The 17,705-nt window shown below is 39.9% G+C and overlaps 8 protein-coding genes across 8 annotated transcripts; 6 read left to right on the plus strand and 2 right to left on the minus strand.

The window, feature by feature from the left end:
• Positions 1 to 60: 60 nt before the first annotated feature.
• PAS_FragD_0012 (uncharacterized protein) lies at positions 61 to 1,002 on the plus strand (the record flags this gene model as incomplete). Its single annotated transcript, XM_002494330.1, has 1 exon — positions 61 to 1,002. One exon carries the CDS (start codon positions 61 to 63, stop codon positions 1,000 to 1,002), a length of 942 nt encoding a protein of 313 aa, XP_002494375.1.
• A 48-nt stretch (positions 1,003 to 1,050) lies between these two features.
• PAS_FragD_0011 (uncharacterized protein) lies at positions 1,051 to 2,775 on the plus strand (the record flags this gene model as incomplete). Its single annotated transcript, XM_002494331.1, has 1 exon — positions 1,051 to 2,775. The coding sequence occupies one exon, from the start codon at positions 1,051 to 1,053 to the stop codon at positions 2,773 to 2,775; it is 1,725 nt and encodes a 574-aa protein (XP_002494376.1).
• A 292-nt stretch (positions 2,776 to 3,067) lies between these two features.
• Positions 3,068 to 3,649, minus strand: PAS_FragD_0010 (Hypothetical protein; the record flags this gene model as incomplete). The annotated part of the gene is made up of 1 exon (XM_002494332.1): positions 3,068 to 3,649. One exon carries the CDS (start codon positions 3,647 to 3,649, stop codon positions 3,068 to 3,070), a length of 582 nt encoding a protein of 193 aa, XP_002494377.1.
• A 302-nt stretch (positions 3,650 to 3,951) lies between these two features.
• On the plus strand, positions 3,952 to 5,088 carry PAS_FragD_0009 (Hypothetical protein; the record flags this gene model as incomplete). The annotated part of the gene is made up of 1 exon (XM_002494333.1): positions 3,952 to 5,088. The coding sequence occupies one exon, from the start codon at positions 3,952 to 3,954 to the stop codon at positions 5,086 to 5,088; it is 1,137 nt and encodes a 378-aa protein (XP_002494378.1).
• A 1,590-nt stretch (positions 5,089 to 6,678) lies between these two features.
• Positions 6,679 to 7,617, plus strand: PAS_FragD_0007 (Hypothetical protein; the record flags this gene model as incomplete). Its single annotated transcript, XM_002494334.1, has 1 exon — positions 6,679 to 7,617. The coding sequence occupies one exon, from the start codon at positions 6,679 to 6,681 to the stop codon at positions 7,615 to 7,617; it is 939 nt and encodes a 312-aa protein (XP_002494379.1).
• A 1,332-nt stretch (positions 7,618 to 8,949) lies between these two features.
• Positions 8,950 to 10,224, plus strand: PAS_FragD_0005 (Vacuolar protein sorting (VPS) protein required for cytoplasm to vacuole targeting of proteins; the record flags this gene model as incomplete). The annotated part of the gene is made up of 1 exon (XM_002494335.1): positions 8,950 to 10,224. One exon carries the CDS (start codon positions 8,950 to 8,952, stop codon positions 10,222 to 10,224), a length of 1,275 nt encoding a protein of 424 aa, XP_002494380.1.
• Positions 10,225 to 11,848: 1,624 nt separating this feature from the next.
• On the plus strand, positions 11,849 to 13,462 carry PAS_FragD_0003 (Subunit of the CCR4-NOT complex; the record flags this gene model as incomplete). Its single annotated transcript, XM_002494336.1, has 1 exon — positions 11,849 to 13,462. The coding sequence occupies one exon, from the start codon at positions 11,849 to 11,851 to the stop codon at positions 13,460 to 13,462; it is 1,614 nt and encodes a 537-aa protein (XP_002494381.1).
• Positions 13,463 to 13,584: 122 nt separating this feature from the next.
• Positions 13,585 to 16,872, minus strand: PAS_FragD_0002 (ER membrane protein involved in regulation of OLE1 transcription, acts with homolog Spt23p; the record flags this gene model as incomplete). The annotated part of the gene is made up of 1 exon (XM_002494337.1): positions 13,585 to 16,872. One exon carries the CDS (start codon positions 16,870 to 16,872, stop codon positions 13,585 to 13,587), a length of 3,288 nt encoding a protein of 1,095 aa, XP_002494382.1.
• Positions 16,873 to 17,705: the final 833 nt, after the last annotated feature.

Here is a 17,705-nt window from a genome sequence, read left to right on the forward strand (position 1 = left end):
TTTCTCGCTCAGTATGTCAAGCTATTATGTTGATAAGGATCCTCAAATGTTACCAAGTGTATGATCAATCTTGAGTCTAATAGAATCCTAAATGAATTGGAAAGATCTAGTTCAGGAGACAATCTCTGCTTGCATGGGACCCGTCGATTGGTCATTAAATTTTTGGAGCAGGTGTTCAAACCTCTCAGGATTGTGAGGATTGCAAAAATTCCCCTCCTCAATATTCTATTGTTAGTATCCTTATCATTTTTGCTGTTGCGGTTATCTTTTCATTACCATAAACTTTACACCAAGAGTTCACTGGCTGCTACAGTTGCTACGAATATAGTACTGTATGGTATCTCTGACACACTTGCTCAGTCAATTGATTGTTTTCATGCGCCGCAATTAGGGGCTATACGATTGAACGATATTTTTCAGCGTCACACAACCGATAGTACTACTCCTAATGACCTCAGCAGCGAACTTTCAGTGTTTGTTGATTATGGAGAAGAGGAGCAAATGATACAAGGGTGGTCATTCGAGACTCGGACCTCAAACTCCGACACTAGTCCACTTCCTGCGGTGCGCTATGTAGAAAGTGATGATCGGCCTGGTTTTCAATTCCCAAGATTCTTTGGGTTTGTTTTTTGGGGATTCATCATGGCTTTCGTTCAAGTGGTATGGTATTCCTTTTTGAACCAAGTGTACGTAGATGAACCTGTGGTAGTAACAGTTTTGGAAAGAGCTTTGACGGACCAGTTGTTTTTTTCCCCTATTTCTCTTTATTCATTTTATGCATATTCCACATTGATTTTGGAGAGAGGCTCACGACAAGATCTGCACGACAAACTAATGAGGTTATACATCAGTACACTAGCTGTCAACTTTTGTGTGTGGTTTCCAGTTCAATTTATAAATTTCCTAGTGATGCCAAAGAAATTCCAGGTGCTGTTTAGCTCTTCTGTTGGTGTCTTGTGGAACTGCTTTCTCTCAATGAAAAATGCTAGTTCGCCCTCATAGTGGTGGCGGGCGATGTTAAGTTTTGTGCCATTGCACGTATGCAGATGTATGCAAGTGAACAAAATTGTTAAAGAAGCTCTCTTTCGAATATCTTTGCGCACTTCTTTGTGGCATCTTAGCGTTATCTTTTGTAACACGAAAGACATCGACATGAGCCATAATTCAAGTTCTGAGTCGCTAGACGTATTGAATTTTGAAGTCTTTGAGCCTTCTCCTACCTCTGATAGTCATTGTAATTCAGAAGTCACTTCAAAGCGCGTTGTGAATAAAGTTTCCAGCCCTGCAACTATCAATCTGCCATCTCCTACACAGATTCCGTACCTCTATTCCAAACCAACAACAACTTCAACCTGCAAGTTTGTTTCTGCAGTTGTTGAAAACTCCCATTCTGCCAATTCAATAAATTACGGAGATACGACCGCAGTAGTTCCAACAGAAATGCTTGGGGACATAAAGACGCCACCCTTAGAAGATAATCATAGTAGTGTCGTTGGACTGGCAAAGCTGCCTTATCAGAAAAGGAAACGAGCCGAAAGGAACGGAGTGAACTTTACAGTTATGCTTGTGGGAGAGAGTGGGCTTGGAAAAACAACCTTCCTCAACACCTTATTTGATTCTGATATCTTACCTATTAGGAAGTTGAATGTACCTCAATTGGGGAATACAATGAAGACTACACAAATTGAGTATCATAAGATGCGATTAGATGAAGATGGATTCGTTCTAGACTTCACTGTCATTGATACTCCAGGTTTCAGTGACTATATCAATAACAACTACTGCTGGGTGCCAATTTCGAACTTTATTGATGAACAGTTCAGGAAATATATATTTCAGGAGAGCCAGCCACAAAGGGAAAGGATGAAAAGCACCCAAGTACACGCCTGTTTATACTTCATCAAGCCGAACTTAAGAGGGTTGTCGGACTTGGATATCAAAGTGATGAAAGAACTATCGTCACGAGTTAACCTAATTCCGATTATTTCAAAAGCAGACGCATTCAATGGTACTGAAATGGAGTGTTTCAAGGAGTCGATAAGAAATACATTGTGCAACGAAGGAATAAATTTGTGCAAATTGTTGGCGGATGAAGGAATGGAGAATACCATTTTGGATACCCTTCCTTTGTCGGTAATCGGCTCAAGCTCTCGGGTAGTTAACTCTCTAGGAAATGTAGTAAGAGGTAGAAGTTATAAATGGGGAACTGTGGAAGTGGAGAATGAGGATCATTGTGACTTTATTAAACTTCGTTCAATGCTATTGAGTAATAACATGCTTGACCTGATAAAATCTACCGAGAATTACTATGAAAAGTACAGATCCAAATTAATGAAAACCCAATTTTTGAATATAATCAAGCAAGACTCGGAAGCTTTTAATGAACAACGAGGTGATGAAATTAGTATTAAATCTGATATGGAAGAATTAGTTGAACAGAGGCTTAGGGACCAAAATCCTCTCGAGATTCTAAAATGCATATGCGACAATCGCCCTGAATTTGATAGGCAGTATGATAATACTCTCAAAAATAACCTGATTTATAAGGAATCTGTTCGAATTTTCAAAAAACAATTTGCACGTCTCATTCAGCAACAAGATGCTAAGTTCAAAGGGTGGAAGCGCCACTTGTTTGACAAACAGTCTGAGTTTAACCATAGTATTGAGGGTATTCATAACCAGATCTTGGAGATGCGACAATCTCTTGAACTCCTCGAAGGTTCCCGAACTCTTTTAGACTCAAGCATTTTGCCTAGACGCGATGATGAAGCATAATAGAGGAACACCCAAGTGGAAAAAGAATCGCTAGACAACCAAGCTAAATAACTCTACCAGTAAAACAAAATAAAAATTCAATTTTAGCTTCGTACTGCTACTTGTTCAATCTTTTACAATTGCATTGCCGAATCCTTTTTGCTGGGGGCGGTCCCACGACTCCCCGATAGGATAAGAAAAAAGACTAGGCAGAATGAATGAATACAATTGTCATTAGCTCCTATTCTCGGAAACCATCTTCAATTAACTGAGATATTGCGCGAAGTCGCCGCAGACCTCCAAAAGGTAACTGTCAATAGCGACCGGACCTCTCATTATCGTAAACGTCAAGAGTGTGATCAGCTATTTTCCCTGTAGGTTCTACAATCACATCCGATATTTTCTCAGGAGATGATGTCCTAGAGGCAAAAGAAGCATAGGCTCTGGCAAAAGGTCCAGCCAAGACATCTCGTATATCTCTCATACGAAGAACTTTAAGCTGGGGTGCCCTTTGGTCCAGCTGATCTAGAAGATTGTTCAAAGATGTGTCCAATCGCACGGTGTAAGGCACCAATGTTTCAGAAAACAAAGCATCATGAATCACTGTTCTAACAAAACGTGGTTGCGGTACTCGGTTTACATTATCAAAGTATGATCTTGCAATTGGATAATCTCGCAGGTGTTGATAGACTTTTGTGGTAATACGATCGTGCCCAAATTCCATGTGATTCTTCTGACTATGCTCATTCAGATTGTCCTGGATATTCTCAGTTGTAATCAAAGTTGAATCTTTTTGTGATTTGACCTCCATGTCTGCTGAGCTAAACCCAAGGCTCCGAATTAAAGATTCAACGATAGGAGGTCTCGACATTTCTACATTATTAGTCATTTTCATCAGAAAAAGAGTTACTAGTAACCTACAGCAGTTAGGATAGAAGGGTGTATACAAGAAGCTAATAATTGCAGTAGCTGAACTCTACGATTTGTGCTTTTGTATCCCAGTCAAGGTGAAACCATCATTTATATTCGCGCTTCTTTCTCGGAACTAAACATTTATCTGTTTGTTTACAAAAGGCCAAATGTGGAAACTTTGGATTATATGACAATTCAAAATATTGTGCTGTGATCAAAAGCTTACTGGAAAGAATCTAATCACTATTCTGGAACACAATTTGCTAGCTCGGAACTTTCATCTATATGTTTTACCAACAGGACGAGTATAGAGCTGTGTGTTATGAATTGGAGCAATTTCTGGCTGAATCTAATCTTGGACAAGACCATGGTTGTAATGATGAATTTGATGACTCCTTTGTGCAGATGGATTTTAAAAGCGTAGAAACTACTTGTGTATTGTCTTCATTTGGCAACATGCTAGACTTTGGACGTACCGTCAAACAAATCCAATCTCCAAATTTGAATAGCGAGATTCAACAGCTGTCGCTGGGCGACATTGAAATGGACTTGGACTGCCAACTTCGAGGAATACGAAGCGATGAAGAACCATCCAACGATTCGGCCAGCATTTTAGTAGATTTAAACGATCTATTAGGTGGAAACCTGAGTATAATCCAGAGGTCAAACACCCAGACGCATTCCAAATTCGAAGCCCAAGCATCGCGTAACCCTTTTGATGGTTCATTGTGCTCTCTCTATCATGAATCCAAGGATGAGAGTTTTCTAATTCATTCCGATGAAGAGGCTCTGGAGTCCTCCGATCAGCGGTGTATTTCTCCGAGGGAAGAAAGGGACACGGGTACTGCATCATTCTCATTGGAGAAAGAACGCCCTCTATCGATTTCACCGAGGAGAGTATGCAAACCGCTTTCTAAGGAAAAAATATTTTCCAAATTGGTTAAGCCAGTCCTGAAAATTCCCAAGAAATCACTTAATTTATTTGTAGATTCAGCAGATGGCAGGTTGGACGAAGCAACAAAGTATGCAACAGAGATCAACTCGCTGAATGCTGAATGTATCCCGTTACCAGAGAACACCAATGAAACGGTGACAATTCCAGCTGCCCATTCGGCCCCCCATGAGAAACGAGGAGCTATTGTTCGAGCGGCTTTGCCCATGAGGCTCTCCAGCAAATTGGCCCAAGCGCAAGGGCAGAAGCAAGGATTCTATACTGTTCATCAGTTCGGGGACTACTTGAGGGAAAAAGGCTTTGATGGAACTTTCCTTCCTCAATTTAAGACGGAATTGGATAACAAAGAAAATATAAACCACAGAGAACGTTTTGTTAAGATGAAGGACCTCAAATTGATAAACTTGAAGCAAAGCAAGCATGAACTACTAAAAAAAAATGTAAGGTGGGCTATCGACCTGGAATGGTGAGATCAACTACCAGCGAAGAAGAAATCATTATCATTGAATGATCCATGGATGCGAAACAAAACGCAAGATATTTGCAGACCCGGCCACTTCGAACTCTCAGGTATGCGACTTATGGAGAGAGTTATATTACAGAAATTCCGTCTGACGTACTGACAATGGAATCAAATAGGACAAAAGATCAATCAGCAACTAGAAACCTGAGCCACTTGTCTTGGAATATGGGTGAAGTATGCTCGTTCCTTAATTTTGCTTAAAACAAAATACCTTAGAAGCAAATACTTACTAGTTGACAAATTTGCAATTATTTTCAAGTAGTTGATGACATCTACCTTGATACTCAATCAGCGTTGAAGAAACATACTTTTCTAACGGCTTACCGCTGCATGAGGCAAAGCGAGAGAGAAAGGTAAAGAGATCTTTGTATACTTTTGCCGATGGTCATAAAAAAAGACAAATCCTAAGGGTAATAGAGTCCTCTTGTACTATGTCCTCATTCCTTTGCAAGCGATAAGGTCTATTTTTTTGAGAAGTCCAAATGTTTAAAGTTGTAAACAACTTGTTTATTTGTTGAGAAGATCGAGATAACGAATTACGTCCGCATTGCGTGGAAGCATCTTTGACTTCCAACTGACCAGTATACAGAACACAACAATGTGCATCTATTATCTCTCTCTGCAATGCTCTTTTATATACTTTGGCTTATCAAGCTTGAATACGAATGAATATCCAAGCAGTATCGAGATGGTTGTGAGGACTGACTATCGATATCTGCGAACCTATCTGGTTGCATCATTACCAATGCAATGTTCAATGTTTGATGTAGGTAAAAAAAAAGGAAAAAAAAGTGAAAACTCTAACCTAAAAATCATCTTAAATGGCGCTCTCAATACATTCCTCACTCTCTATTTCTATTGATATTGATACTGAGCTTGTAAGATTTTTGGCCTGTGAAAGGTTTTTCACAAAGGTAGTAGATGAAGTTGGAGTTTACAGCAACAACAACTTGTTATTTAAGAAAGGATTTTGCAAGCTAGATGAATATGTAAATATTGGTGGTTACAAATTATATTTGTTGAGATTAGCAAAATCATTTCCGAAACAAAAACAATGTTGGGGCTAGGATATACAGAATATATTGTTGTTTAAGTGAGTAAGAGGAACGGAAACCATGGTTTTACCTGTAGCTGGTGTAGAGGACCTGCCTCCAAGAGGGAAGTGTGTTTACTGCACAGGTGATCAGGGGTTCGAGCCCACCAAGTTCCACAACTTCGTGAATTTGAATGCCATTAATATGATGATTTAAACGGATGTGAACAATCTCTTAGTGTCTCAAACGAGTACCTTGAGGAAAAACCGTTGCCTTCCTACTGATATTTATTTGTTTGGTTCTTTGACAGATCTGTCTAGATGCATTTGAAGCAAGCTAAGTCTTGAGATGTCTTTATCCGCACCTTCAGATCAACGTGAAATTAGTAGAGTTTCTAGTCTCCAGTTCACTTCGCGCGCCAATCTTGACCTGTTTTTATCTTGTAAATCTCCATTTAAAGTTCGTCTCCGATATCAAGGGACAATAAGAATTATTATATTCTGATGTCATTGCAGGAGACACAATCGTATGAAAAAAGCCAAAGCAACGATGATTTACTTATTGAAGCAGATACTTACAAACGTAATAATCAAACTGTAGACATATTGCCACCCAGTGATACCTCTCTAAAGGGGTCAAGCATTGAGAGGCAGACCACATTTGAGATTGGCGATCTGTCTGCTTTGAATGGGTTCAAAAAACTCACCAACTTAATACAGTTTCAGCCAGAAAGTACATTTAGAGAAAGAGTAGATACTCAAATTCTGAATTACCAGTTTACTGGAGTGAGTACAATAAACGAAAGTATTGTTGCAACCGTGAGAAGGGACGTCACCACCATAGGATATAAATTATTACAGATATTATGGCCCATTGATTTGAGAGAGAATTCGAATACTTTTGTTAGGGGAGTTCAGTCACTCGAAAACGACGACGACTTGAGTTCTTCTGAGAATACGACTAGAATCATCCTGGAATGGGATTTATGGGGGCCTCTAATTTTTGCGCTAGGCTATAGCCTGATTCTGACACTTTCTCAGAAAAATAGAAGTAACCAGATGCCGAATGAAACCCCTGAGATTTTTAGTGGTGTGTTCACGTTACTAACGCTCGCGTTGTGTGTCCTATCCCTGAATATCCAACTATTGGCTCCTTTAGATATTGGACCAGCACTTAAGAGATTGCCTTTATCATTTTTTCAAGGATTGAGCATTTTAGGGTACTGTTTTTTCCCCGTAGTTTTGGGCAGTCTACTCTCTTTGTTTGTTTTTTTCAAACCAGTTCAGATCTTAATACAGTCAGCAATGCTAGTTTGGTCCATTTACTGCGCTTACTTTTTACTAAATTTCATGCAAAAGGAAGGCGAAAATAGATTATTTCTGTCAGTGTACCCCGTGTTCTTAGTATTTGGCACTTTTTCATGGCTCTCTATTGTTGGATAGAGAACGACAGGGAAGATGAAAAATTGAAGATCGGTATGAGCAATATGATGCAGTGATCGCTGAGTCGTTGGATCACTGCTGAGAAACACTTGATTTTTGAGGTTATATCTCTTGCAATTCAATTGCATATGGATCAACTAAGTAGAGATTGGGTGTTTTCCTTAGGTCAATAGGTACACTTAGGGAGCATACTCTGCTTCTTGGCGGATTCGCTGTGGATACAGCATGGTAGTGGAAGTTCTTTTAAATTCGAATCTTGTGCAAACGGGTGTCAATATCCACATATTTAAATCCGCCTATACCCTTAGTCTAAAGTTCTCTCTCTCCAAGAATGTCAGAAAGATGCCTAGTTTCAAGTGTTCATATGAAAAAACTAGACAGTGTGAAGCAGCAAGGCAATTCTCAAGCATTATTTATCTGGTATGCCTCTAAACACTTGCCCAGTGAGATTATGCTCTAATATTAGCGCGTGACTATCAAGAGCATGAAATCATGCCAGGATTTTTTTTGACATGACTGTCTTCAACTCCCTTCCGTTCACTGAGGACTTCTGATGTGCAATCGTGATGGAAGCGGTTGTCTTTGCACGTAAATAAAAAAATACAAAACAGACACGAATTCTATTCTGACCACAGGTGATATAGTCGCAGCCGTGCATAGCAGAGTAATGCTTCATCGCTGAAGCGCCAGGACTGATCAGAAGCCAGTTGTATCAGCAATTATTTTCCCTTGCTCATGCTACTGTATAGGTCATTATTTCTGAGTATTGAATAAGGGCAGAGAGTGGTCATGAATTCCATTTCAATTACTGTCAATCGTGATCGAGAAAAAATAGAGAGCGGACTTACACAATAGAGGGCGAAGTTGACAATTAGGCTGCGTTTTGACCAAGTTCTCAAATATATTTTGTCATGTTTTGTTCTTCCTGTTGTCAACATTATATAATTGCTCTCATAATATCTATATGGAGGATATCATTCGTAATACCAGTCAAATTGTCTGACATCCTCAGATAGCTATGGTTTTGTTCGGTGGCAGAAATCACCGATTTGGGGTGAGAAATTCGCGTCGGCAGGTATTTTCCTTAAATATATTCTGATTTGCAGCTTGAAGAAAGACATACCAGCGTTGTTATCTTGACTTGGAAAAAAGTTATTACGCCTTTAATAAACATAGATTCGTGACTTCGAAATCGGCCAACTAGTACACTTTGTTGTGTACAACAATTATTAGGCCCTGTTGGTTCTTCTTCAACTCACGTGATGTAGTTATGGGTGTAGAGATTGTATTCGCTTATTATCCTGATTACAACGTAACGATCACAACTAAAGAATGTTACCATTATTGGTGCTATCATTGCTTCTCGTGTTGGGATCTTTCAGTCATCCTACAAAAACAAGCCAAGGTGGCAATTTGCATGTGAATAATATTCTAAAAAGCAGTAAGAGATTATCAGGATATCCTCCACTATTTCCCGAGCACAAGAGGATAATACAGGACGGTCAAGTACCTTACTACGTTGTCGAATACGCACCCCTGGTTCATCTGTACTCGGAGGAGAAGTATTTTCCCTGTGATATTGCAAGATATGTTGATCACTTTCATGCAGTCTTTGGTAATGGCAGTGACGTTCCTGGGGGTCAGCATTTAAATATTGGTGCCTTATCTAAGTTAAACCATTATTCAGCGGCAAAAGAGGGTTCTGAGGTTTATCTCATGGCCAATACAGATTTTGACAAAAATCCTGATTATATAACTGGAAGGCACAATAAACCTAAGTATATCAATGGAGAGATTGAAGAGGCACCTGCTGTGTTGATTGTTGTTGATAAAGGCAATGGATGGGTAGATGCATTCTGGTTTTATTTTTACGGATTCAATCTAGGTCCATTTGTTATGGGAACAGGCCCTTTTGGTAACCATGTTGGAGATTGGGAACACTCGTTAGTTCGTTTCTACAATGGCAGTCCGATAATTGTGTGGATGTCGGCACATGGAGGAGGCGGTTCTTACTTCTACAAGAATCTTGAAAAACACTACAACGATGACAAACGGCCTGTTATATTCTCTGCTCGAGGGACCCATGCTAATTACGCATCAGTAGGGCAGCAAAATCATGATCTTCCATGGGCAATGCTTTCGGATTTCACTGACCGAGGTCCTTTGTGGGATCCGACAAAGAATTTTCTGGCATACACTTACAGTGATGGTCGAATTACTTATGCAAATGGATCTCATCCTAAGAGGGAAGAAAGGTATGGGGATTGGCTATATTTTGAGGGAAGATGGGGTGATAATAAACTTCCAAGCTCCGATGAAAGGCAAAAATGGTCTCCATTCGAGTGGAAATACATTGCTGGACCAACTGGACCACTATCAAAAAACTTGGACCGCCTTAGCCCCTGCCAAAGAACGAAGTGGTGGAATTTTTGGGACGGCTGTAACACACGAGTTTATCCCAAAATGGGACAAGGGATAGAAAGTGAGGGGAATAATGGTTGTGGTAATATTTTCAGGGGTATTAGGTCGGGAATTGTTAGAAGCTTTGTGCAAACTATCACCTGGGGAGGTTGGGGTTGTTGGGTTTTAGATTTAATCTACGGATAATCGCACATAGTAGAGCTGATGTGTTTTGAAGCTGGAAAAGTAAAAACACTTTTCCATTTGACCTACTGTTTAGCGAGTGGAGATACACCCGTAGATGTGAGGGTGGAAAACTTTACTTACGCCGTCTTATGAGCTGCAATATATCAAAAAGGCCTAAGCATCAACGCACCTGATAGAGCTTTACCAAATATTCATCGTAATAATTTTTTGGCGATTATCATTTATTTCCCAGGGCCCAGCAAAACTTTATGAAGTATATGGAAGTCATATAAAAAGCTACAATAATGAGCCAAGCTCCGAAAACAAAAAGGCTCGATAGCAACTTGGTTTTTTTCATAGAAGTAATAACAATCTTTCCAGTTTCGAGGGGGGCAGAGCATTAGAGCATAGCATACATACCTTGAATCAATCTAATCAATGTTTAATTAACAACTGCATGTTTATGCTGACAATGGTGCCATTTTTGAAGTCGCATAACCTGTCTATCAAAACAAGCTATTTGATGTTGTTAAAACAACCTCGACTTCGGTTACTGAATTGAGTGAATCGGGATTGATTTGTGAGTTGTATCTCAGATAGATCTGAACTGGTTGAAACTGTTTTTCTACTTTTCTTGGATGGAAATCTTTTCATAAAAAATTTATGGCCCTTACTAGATACTTAATGGGGAAATTAAGCAGAGGGAAAAAATCGATTATTGAATCATCTTGACTTGCTATAATTTGCACATTAACCCCCAGAGCCATTTTGAACTCAAAACGGCTAATCATTAAGACATCCAAAAGTAGCTGAACAGTAAGATTCAGACTATTAGAAGGCACTAATGTTCATACTATGTGGTAACTATTTAGCCAATGTAACAACGCGCAGTGATACTTAATGGTGTTGTTAGCTATTGTCTTGTTCAAATGGTTGTCAATTTCCGTCACTTCAATTGTTGGTTTCATCTAGGACCAACTATTTTTTTTTCTCTGCCATTGACTCATGAATGTTGCTGGCAGCTAGCATCTGTAAATCATTCCATTTCTAGTAGTCTTTTAATACAAATGCAAACTTACACATCCGGATCTTAACTTGCGTACATGGAAAGAAAGTTCTCCCGAGTGGCAACGCCACAGAAAATTCAATTATGGAGCCCGATTGAATGAAAATGTATAATATATAATCGTTGTTTACCAAACTGAGCCATTATTTCCAATTACCTTGGACAAGAAGCCTTGCATCTGAAATGCTAGGAAAGAAAAAGAAAGTGTTCCTGTTCCATTAGTGACGGGTGTAAAACGGATAGCATTGGTCTCAACCGCAAACAATATGTTTCCAGTTGCTCAAATATTCCATAACGATTTAGAGGATAATGCGTGATAGATTTGTTATGACAATGGCCGCTTTCCTGTTCACATCTTCGATGTTTTTAAGCTTTGTCAAATGGTCACCATGAAAAGTTATATAATGCACTACCAACTTGTGTTAGTGAACGATATCCTGTTGTTTAATGAAAAAAAACGATGACATTAGGAACACTGAAAAGTACTCGATAGTATGGCTCACAGGAAACTGCAACAGTATGTTAATATCTTCTTCGAATCTTACTGAAAGAGACGGTTACTGACTACTTTTCAGGGAGATGGACCGGGTGTTTAAACGTATTGGGGAAGGTCTATATATCTTTGATTCCCTGTACGATAGGCATCAAAGCTGTTCAAACTCATCACAGAAAGATAAGCTGGAGGCTGATCTAAAAAAGGAAATCAAGAAGCTGCAGCGATTCAGAGAACAAGTCAAGAGTTGGCAGGCGACCAATGAAATCAAAGAGAAGAGGAGATTGATAGAGAACAGAAAGCTCGTTGAAATAGCCATGGAGAAATTCAAATCAGTGGAAAGGGGCTCCAAGCAAAAAGCCTATTCGGACGAGGTACTAATGGGGATCTCAGAAAGCATGGAACCAGAAGAAGCTGCAAAGTTTGCTGCAATAGAGTTTCTGCAGAAATCTCTAGATGAGATTGAACGACAGGTGGAAGGGCTTGAAGCTGAGATTGATAAGGCTAGTTTCTCCAAAAAAAGTCGCAAGGCTCATTCTGACATTGACGAGCATCAAGAAGTTTTGGAAGTTACGCTTGAGCGACTCCATTGGCACCAAGAAAAGTTAGAGATTGCACTTCGTTTATTAGAGAATGATATTTTGAAGCCTGAAAAGTTGATGCAGATCAAGGATGATTTGGAATATTATTTGGAAAGCAACCAAGAGTACGATTTTATGGAAGATGATACTCTTTATGACGACCTCAATCTAAATGTAGACCAATCTTTGGCGCATGAGGTCACTACTTCCTTTTGTAAAGCAGAAGACCATGATGTTTCCTTGAGCCCCCTCCCTTCAACAGATAGCACTTCCTCAGTACATAAGAAACTCAAAGAAGACCCCCAAAAAAGCTCTTTTGGTTCACAAGTTCTTTCAAGTAACTCTGCGAGTCCGGTAAGCACTCAATCCCTCATGGACAGCGGACCCCAGAATTCCAAACTACTAACAACTTCTTTACGACCTGCCTCAGTGCCAGTTAAACCTTCGTCAGACGTGAGATGGGCTGTTGCCATAAATAAAACAGACAAGCTGTTCCAGGCAAAACCCATTTCCAGCTCTTCAGAGCAGTTTACCTCTCTGAATGGCTCCTTGACCTCCTCTCATAACCAGCAGCTTATCCCCCAAGATCAAAATCGAATATCAATAACAGATAGTACGATAGCCTCAATGCCCCCAGGTATTCAAAACCTGATCCTTGGTTTTTTGGATTCAAGGAAGAGTTCGAAGAAACTCATGAAAAGTAATGCGATTTACACACAAGCATGGAATTTCTCTTCATATTTTTCTCCACCAGAAACTGCTATACCTTCTTCATTAGAATCACAGAGAGTTGCAATGATTTGGAATTCAATTCGTGGAAGTGCCGATTTGCATTCTTTGGTGCAACGAGTGGATACAGCAACCTTATTTTACGCCTTTTACTTTGCGTCAACGCCTTATGAAAGGGTTGTTTCTAAGAATGTACTTGTAAATTTAAGACATTGGAAACTGCACCACAACCAAAAGTTATGGTTCCAACGTTTTGGCCAACCTAAATCTGTCGGGGAGGGCTTTGAGATTGCCGATTTCAAAGTGTTTGACGCTGCTTCATGGAGTCTGAAAGAGATGCTTAACTACAAGTTTGAGTACAGTTTCTTATTTTCTGACAATGCAAGATAAAGTTCAAATATTACCCAAAGTCCCTAAATTTTTTATCGCTTTCCTCCATATTTTGAGCCACGCTTCTTGTAATGATCGAATTGTTGGCTCCCTTCAATGGCGAATAGAGAACTCAAAATTCTTCATGACATTACTGTATTCAGATTATTCAATTGCCCCCTCAACATAGTGCTCACTTGTTCCTTACCCAGCATAACTGAGACCAAAACAGATCGTAGAAGTTGAACAAAATGGTCATACGACTGCTTGTAGTCTGTTTGTTTTGCCATTTCAAATTTACTTATAAATAGGATAGGCAGCATCATTAATAGCATAGGTAACCAAATGAAAAACAGCCTTTTATCATTCAGCACAGATTTACGGCTATTTTGACTAGCAAAACTGTATTGAAACGTCTTAGTAGCCTCTTCAGAACCGAAATCTCGAACAATATCGACGCTGCCATCTATTAACGTTTCAGGCATATCAGAAATTTGACGTTCTTGGGCATCTTTTGTGAAGGAAGACGTAGTAAACTTCATTAGGGATCTGATAGATGAGTCATTAGGGAAAAGATCATCATAACTAGGTAAGTTCTCTTCAGGTAAGCTATCCACGGAGTGGGCAAAGGATTTGTTGACGGGTTGGAAAACATTTTGAACCTTTCTCCACAATTTCAATTTAGTTCGTTTATTTCCGTCATAATCCGAAGTAATGGTATCCGTTTCTGAATCGATAGCTGGCGCACTATCCGTTTTTTCAGATTCAGAATCTGTAGGGACAGAATCAGCAGAAACGGGGAGTTCATCATTATCACTACTCATATTCTCATCATCTGCATCTTCCTCTTCTTGATCGTAAAGAATAAAATCGGCAAAACTACTTGACCTTTGCTGCTCTGTGCTGTCATGAACTTCGTAGACCATACGTGAAACTTTGTATTCAAGCGCACTTTCATCAATATTACTGAATATCGAAGTGAGCGAATCAGAAGAGAGCCTTCTGTCTAACAATTGATCTGACCTGACACCAATTCCTATTAGGTCTAAAACGTTAGAATCGGTGATATCTTCAACATTAACCTGATTGTTTATCTTCATAGATAAAGAGGCTCTACACCGAATTAATAATTCAGATACCTCTCTTTGCCCGTTTACCAGGGCTAGGTGTAAGGGAGTTAAGTCATTGATATCCTTATGGTCAATTTTGCATCCCCTCTCTATCAAAAATAACACTAAATTCACGTAACCTTTCATTGCAGCCAAATGTAATAGTGTGTGTCCCTCAGGAGTACATAAAGAAAAATTTGGCTTTGAAATTGGGCAATTGGGAAGCTCCATTAGCTCCATAACCTTCAAAAGTAAGATCTCTTGTTCCCAGTTCTCTTTCGTTAATTCCTTAACGGTAGTTGTTGCTGTCGACAACCATTCCTGATGTACGGCATTTTCAATGTTGTTCAACATTTCTGGTGAGTTCTGAACACTCTGTGCTACCGAATTTTCACCCGTATGACCAACAATACGTTTAGCGATATTTTTTGCATCTTCCAATTTTCCATTCATCTTCAAACCCACAATCTGTAAGGCGAGTTCAATTAGCTGTCTGTCAGAATCGTCCAGATATGTGAACACCTGCGTAGCAGGTAGGCTCACATCTTGTTCTCCTGAGTTTGCATCCTCGAAAGTTACTAAAACCTGACCAGGTTGTGAAGATGGGGGTAAGTATGTAACGATAGTGGATTCTGACCAACAATGAGTCGCCAATGCCAAGTTAGAACCGAACTTTACCGCAAGCCCCGGACGAAAGTTGGAACCAAGGAGAGTGACTTCGATACCGCCTCTAACTGGCCCCTGGGCGGGTATTATTCTCTGGATTGTGGGCTTATTTGAAACGTCGGACTTAATAATAGGCGGAGGTACCTGAAAGCAATGTACTCCCTTCATTCCCTGAGAAGAGGTGCTTGTTATTGATGTTGATGAGCAGTAGTTTGTGTTGCGATCTGGCGTTGTACTACTTCCAGAAGCACTTGCAATAGAGCCGATCCTACTCGTAGGAGACCTGGCCACATCAGCAGTATTAGGACTTGTAGGTTCCTTTTTGAGAGAGGCTGCAACGGCGTTAACATCACTCCAGGGTCTCTTTTGACGTTTCGACCCCCTTTGGGATCCGAGCTGTCCTTGTAGCAGGGTCTCGTTTTGAGATTGAGTACAATCTGTCGATGATTCATCAATGGAAGTTGGAGAAAGTGGATGATTGCCTTTAAGCGAGACACCGCTCGATTGCACATTCTTTTTCCTGTCCATAATCATAATGTTACCCGAAAAGCACTTGCCTAGAACTTCACCTTTGGAATTTCTCAAAACAAACATCAGCTTGAATCCTTTAGACTCTTGATGATGCCTGCAATAGCAAACTATTCGGGAAAGTAGATCAATCTTTTTTTCAGCCATAGTCCCCGTTGGTGCTGGGAAAGAAACAATCTCTTTGCAATTAAAAATTATAGCCCTTCTTGGTGTACTCAGACTCCAGCTTGCACCATCCTCTGTAGATCCATTCTTTCGCCTCGATGCTCTCTTAAGTTCTCTACGAACACACTTGCTACAAACATTGCATGATTGTGCGTCACCAACTGAGTTCGAATCGCTAGTAACAACAAAAGTATCGAGATAAAGTAAGTGTGGCTGCATACTTACAGGAATATCACCATTCAGACAAAGTTTCGATTTTGCAATAGTGTCGTTGGGTAGGTGAAGTAAGAATTGGGGCGGCGCAGGAGAAATGGAAAGCTCAATCTTGATCTGGGTTTCAACTCTGGATGAAACTGGCAATCCACCTATTCTTAATGAGTAGGGTAAACGTTCTGGTTCTAAAGAAAGATAATTGGAGGGTATTGAAAAATTGTTCTTCGGAGACGGCAGCACGTAACCGACATCGTTTTCATTGCTTATTTGTAGTGGGCATTCTGAGCTAGCGCAAGTATCTCTACTTGGACCAAACTTCAATCTAATCAGCTCCTCTCGGGATCTTTCGTACTCGTAAAATTGTGAATCATCTGTTTTAAGAGATCGTTCACTGCCCAAGAAGGAATCGATAGAGACATGTTTCCGATCTATCGTAGAGTCACCAAGGTGGGAACCCGGAGGCGTGACTGGATTGATGCAGAGATCGTTGTCCATATAGTAGGATACGTTGGAGTCATTATTGTTGTCACTTGGTGGTTGCAACAAACCCACAGGAGGCATTTGGGAGGTGCCACCAAGTGTCTCGTCATGCTTCGAACTTGAGATATTGTCGTATATGTTAGCATCCAAAAATTCATCAAGCACATCATCATTGCCATTTCTATCCAGCTTTTCCTGATCTTCCTCATGGCTAACGGTATTATCGTAAGGTAGATTCGCAAGAAATATATCCAAAGATGCTTCGTTCATGGGGAATATAATATAACTATCTTGTTTTGGTCAGGCAACAACCACTCGTCTTTATGAAGCACAGAAAAAGTTGACTTCAAACCTATGTGTAAAACTAGTCAAAAATTGGCAGAGGTCAGGTAGGATCAAATAACAAATGCTGCCCAAATTTCTTACAAGTGTTGAGTATAAGTAGTCTTGAGAGTTGGGTCTCCAATCTACAATTTTGAAACTTTAAACTTCAACCTGTCATTGGTGAAGACACTACTAATATTACAAGGCAAATAACATACACTGCATTTTCTTGAATTTTAAGATTAGCTCACAAAAGTGATGGCTTCTATCCGCTAGTTCAGAATTTCTGAATGGTAGCCAGTACTATAATCTCATTATATCATCCCATAGCACTGAATTATCTTCTTGATGTGCCATAAGGGCAAAAGCAGCGAGTGAGCAACATAATTTCGTGGTGCTATCAGCTAATGTGCCACTGTCTGTAGGATTTGCTTTAGCTGCCACCAAAATTATATTGCTGCAATAAGTACGATGTGCTTAAACACCTGTTCTAGATTTTTCAGATCTTTAAGGTAGTAAAGCCGGTCAAAAATGTTAGTTGGTGTAGGCACTAATCCTATTCTCTCTTATCCCGACGCCGATGGTAACTTCGCTCATTTATCTCGCCAATATTGATTGCACAATAGGAGCTCTCACCATATTCTAGATTTTTTGGTTCATACGCCTATAGCGGGAGACAGGCAGTACGTTCCTTAATAGCTTTAGTTGTTGGACTTGCAGTGTGGAATAAACGGGACCAAGAAAATCCTAACAATTCAAATTGAGTACGTACACGTTTG

The sequence above is a fragment of the Komagataella phaffii genome, chromosome 4, assembly GCF_000027005.1.
Source record: "Komagataella phaffii GS115 chromosome 4, complete sequence".
NCBI lineage: Eukaryota > Fungi > Ascomycota > Pichiomycetes > Pichiales > Pichiaceae > Komagataella > Komagataella phaffii.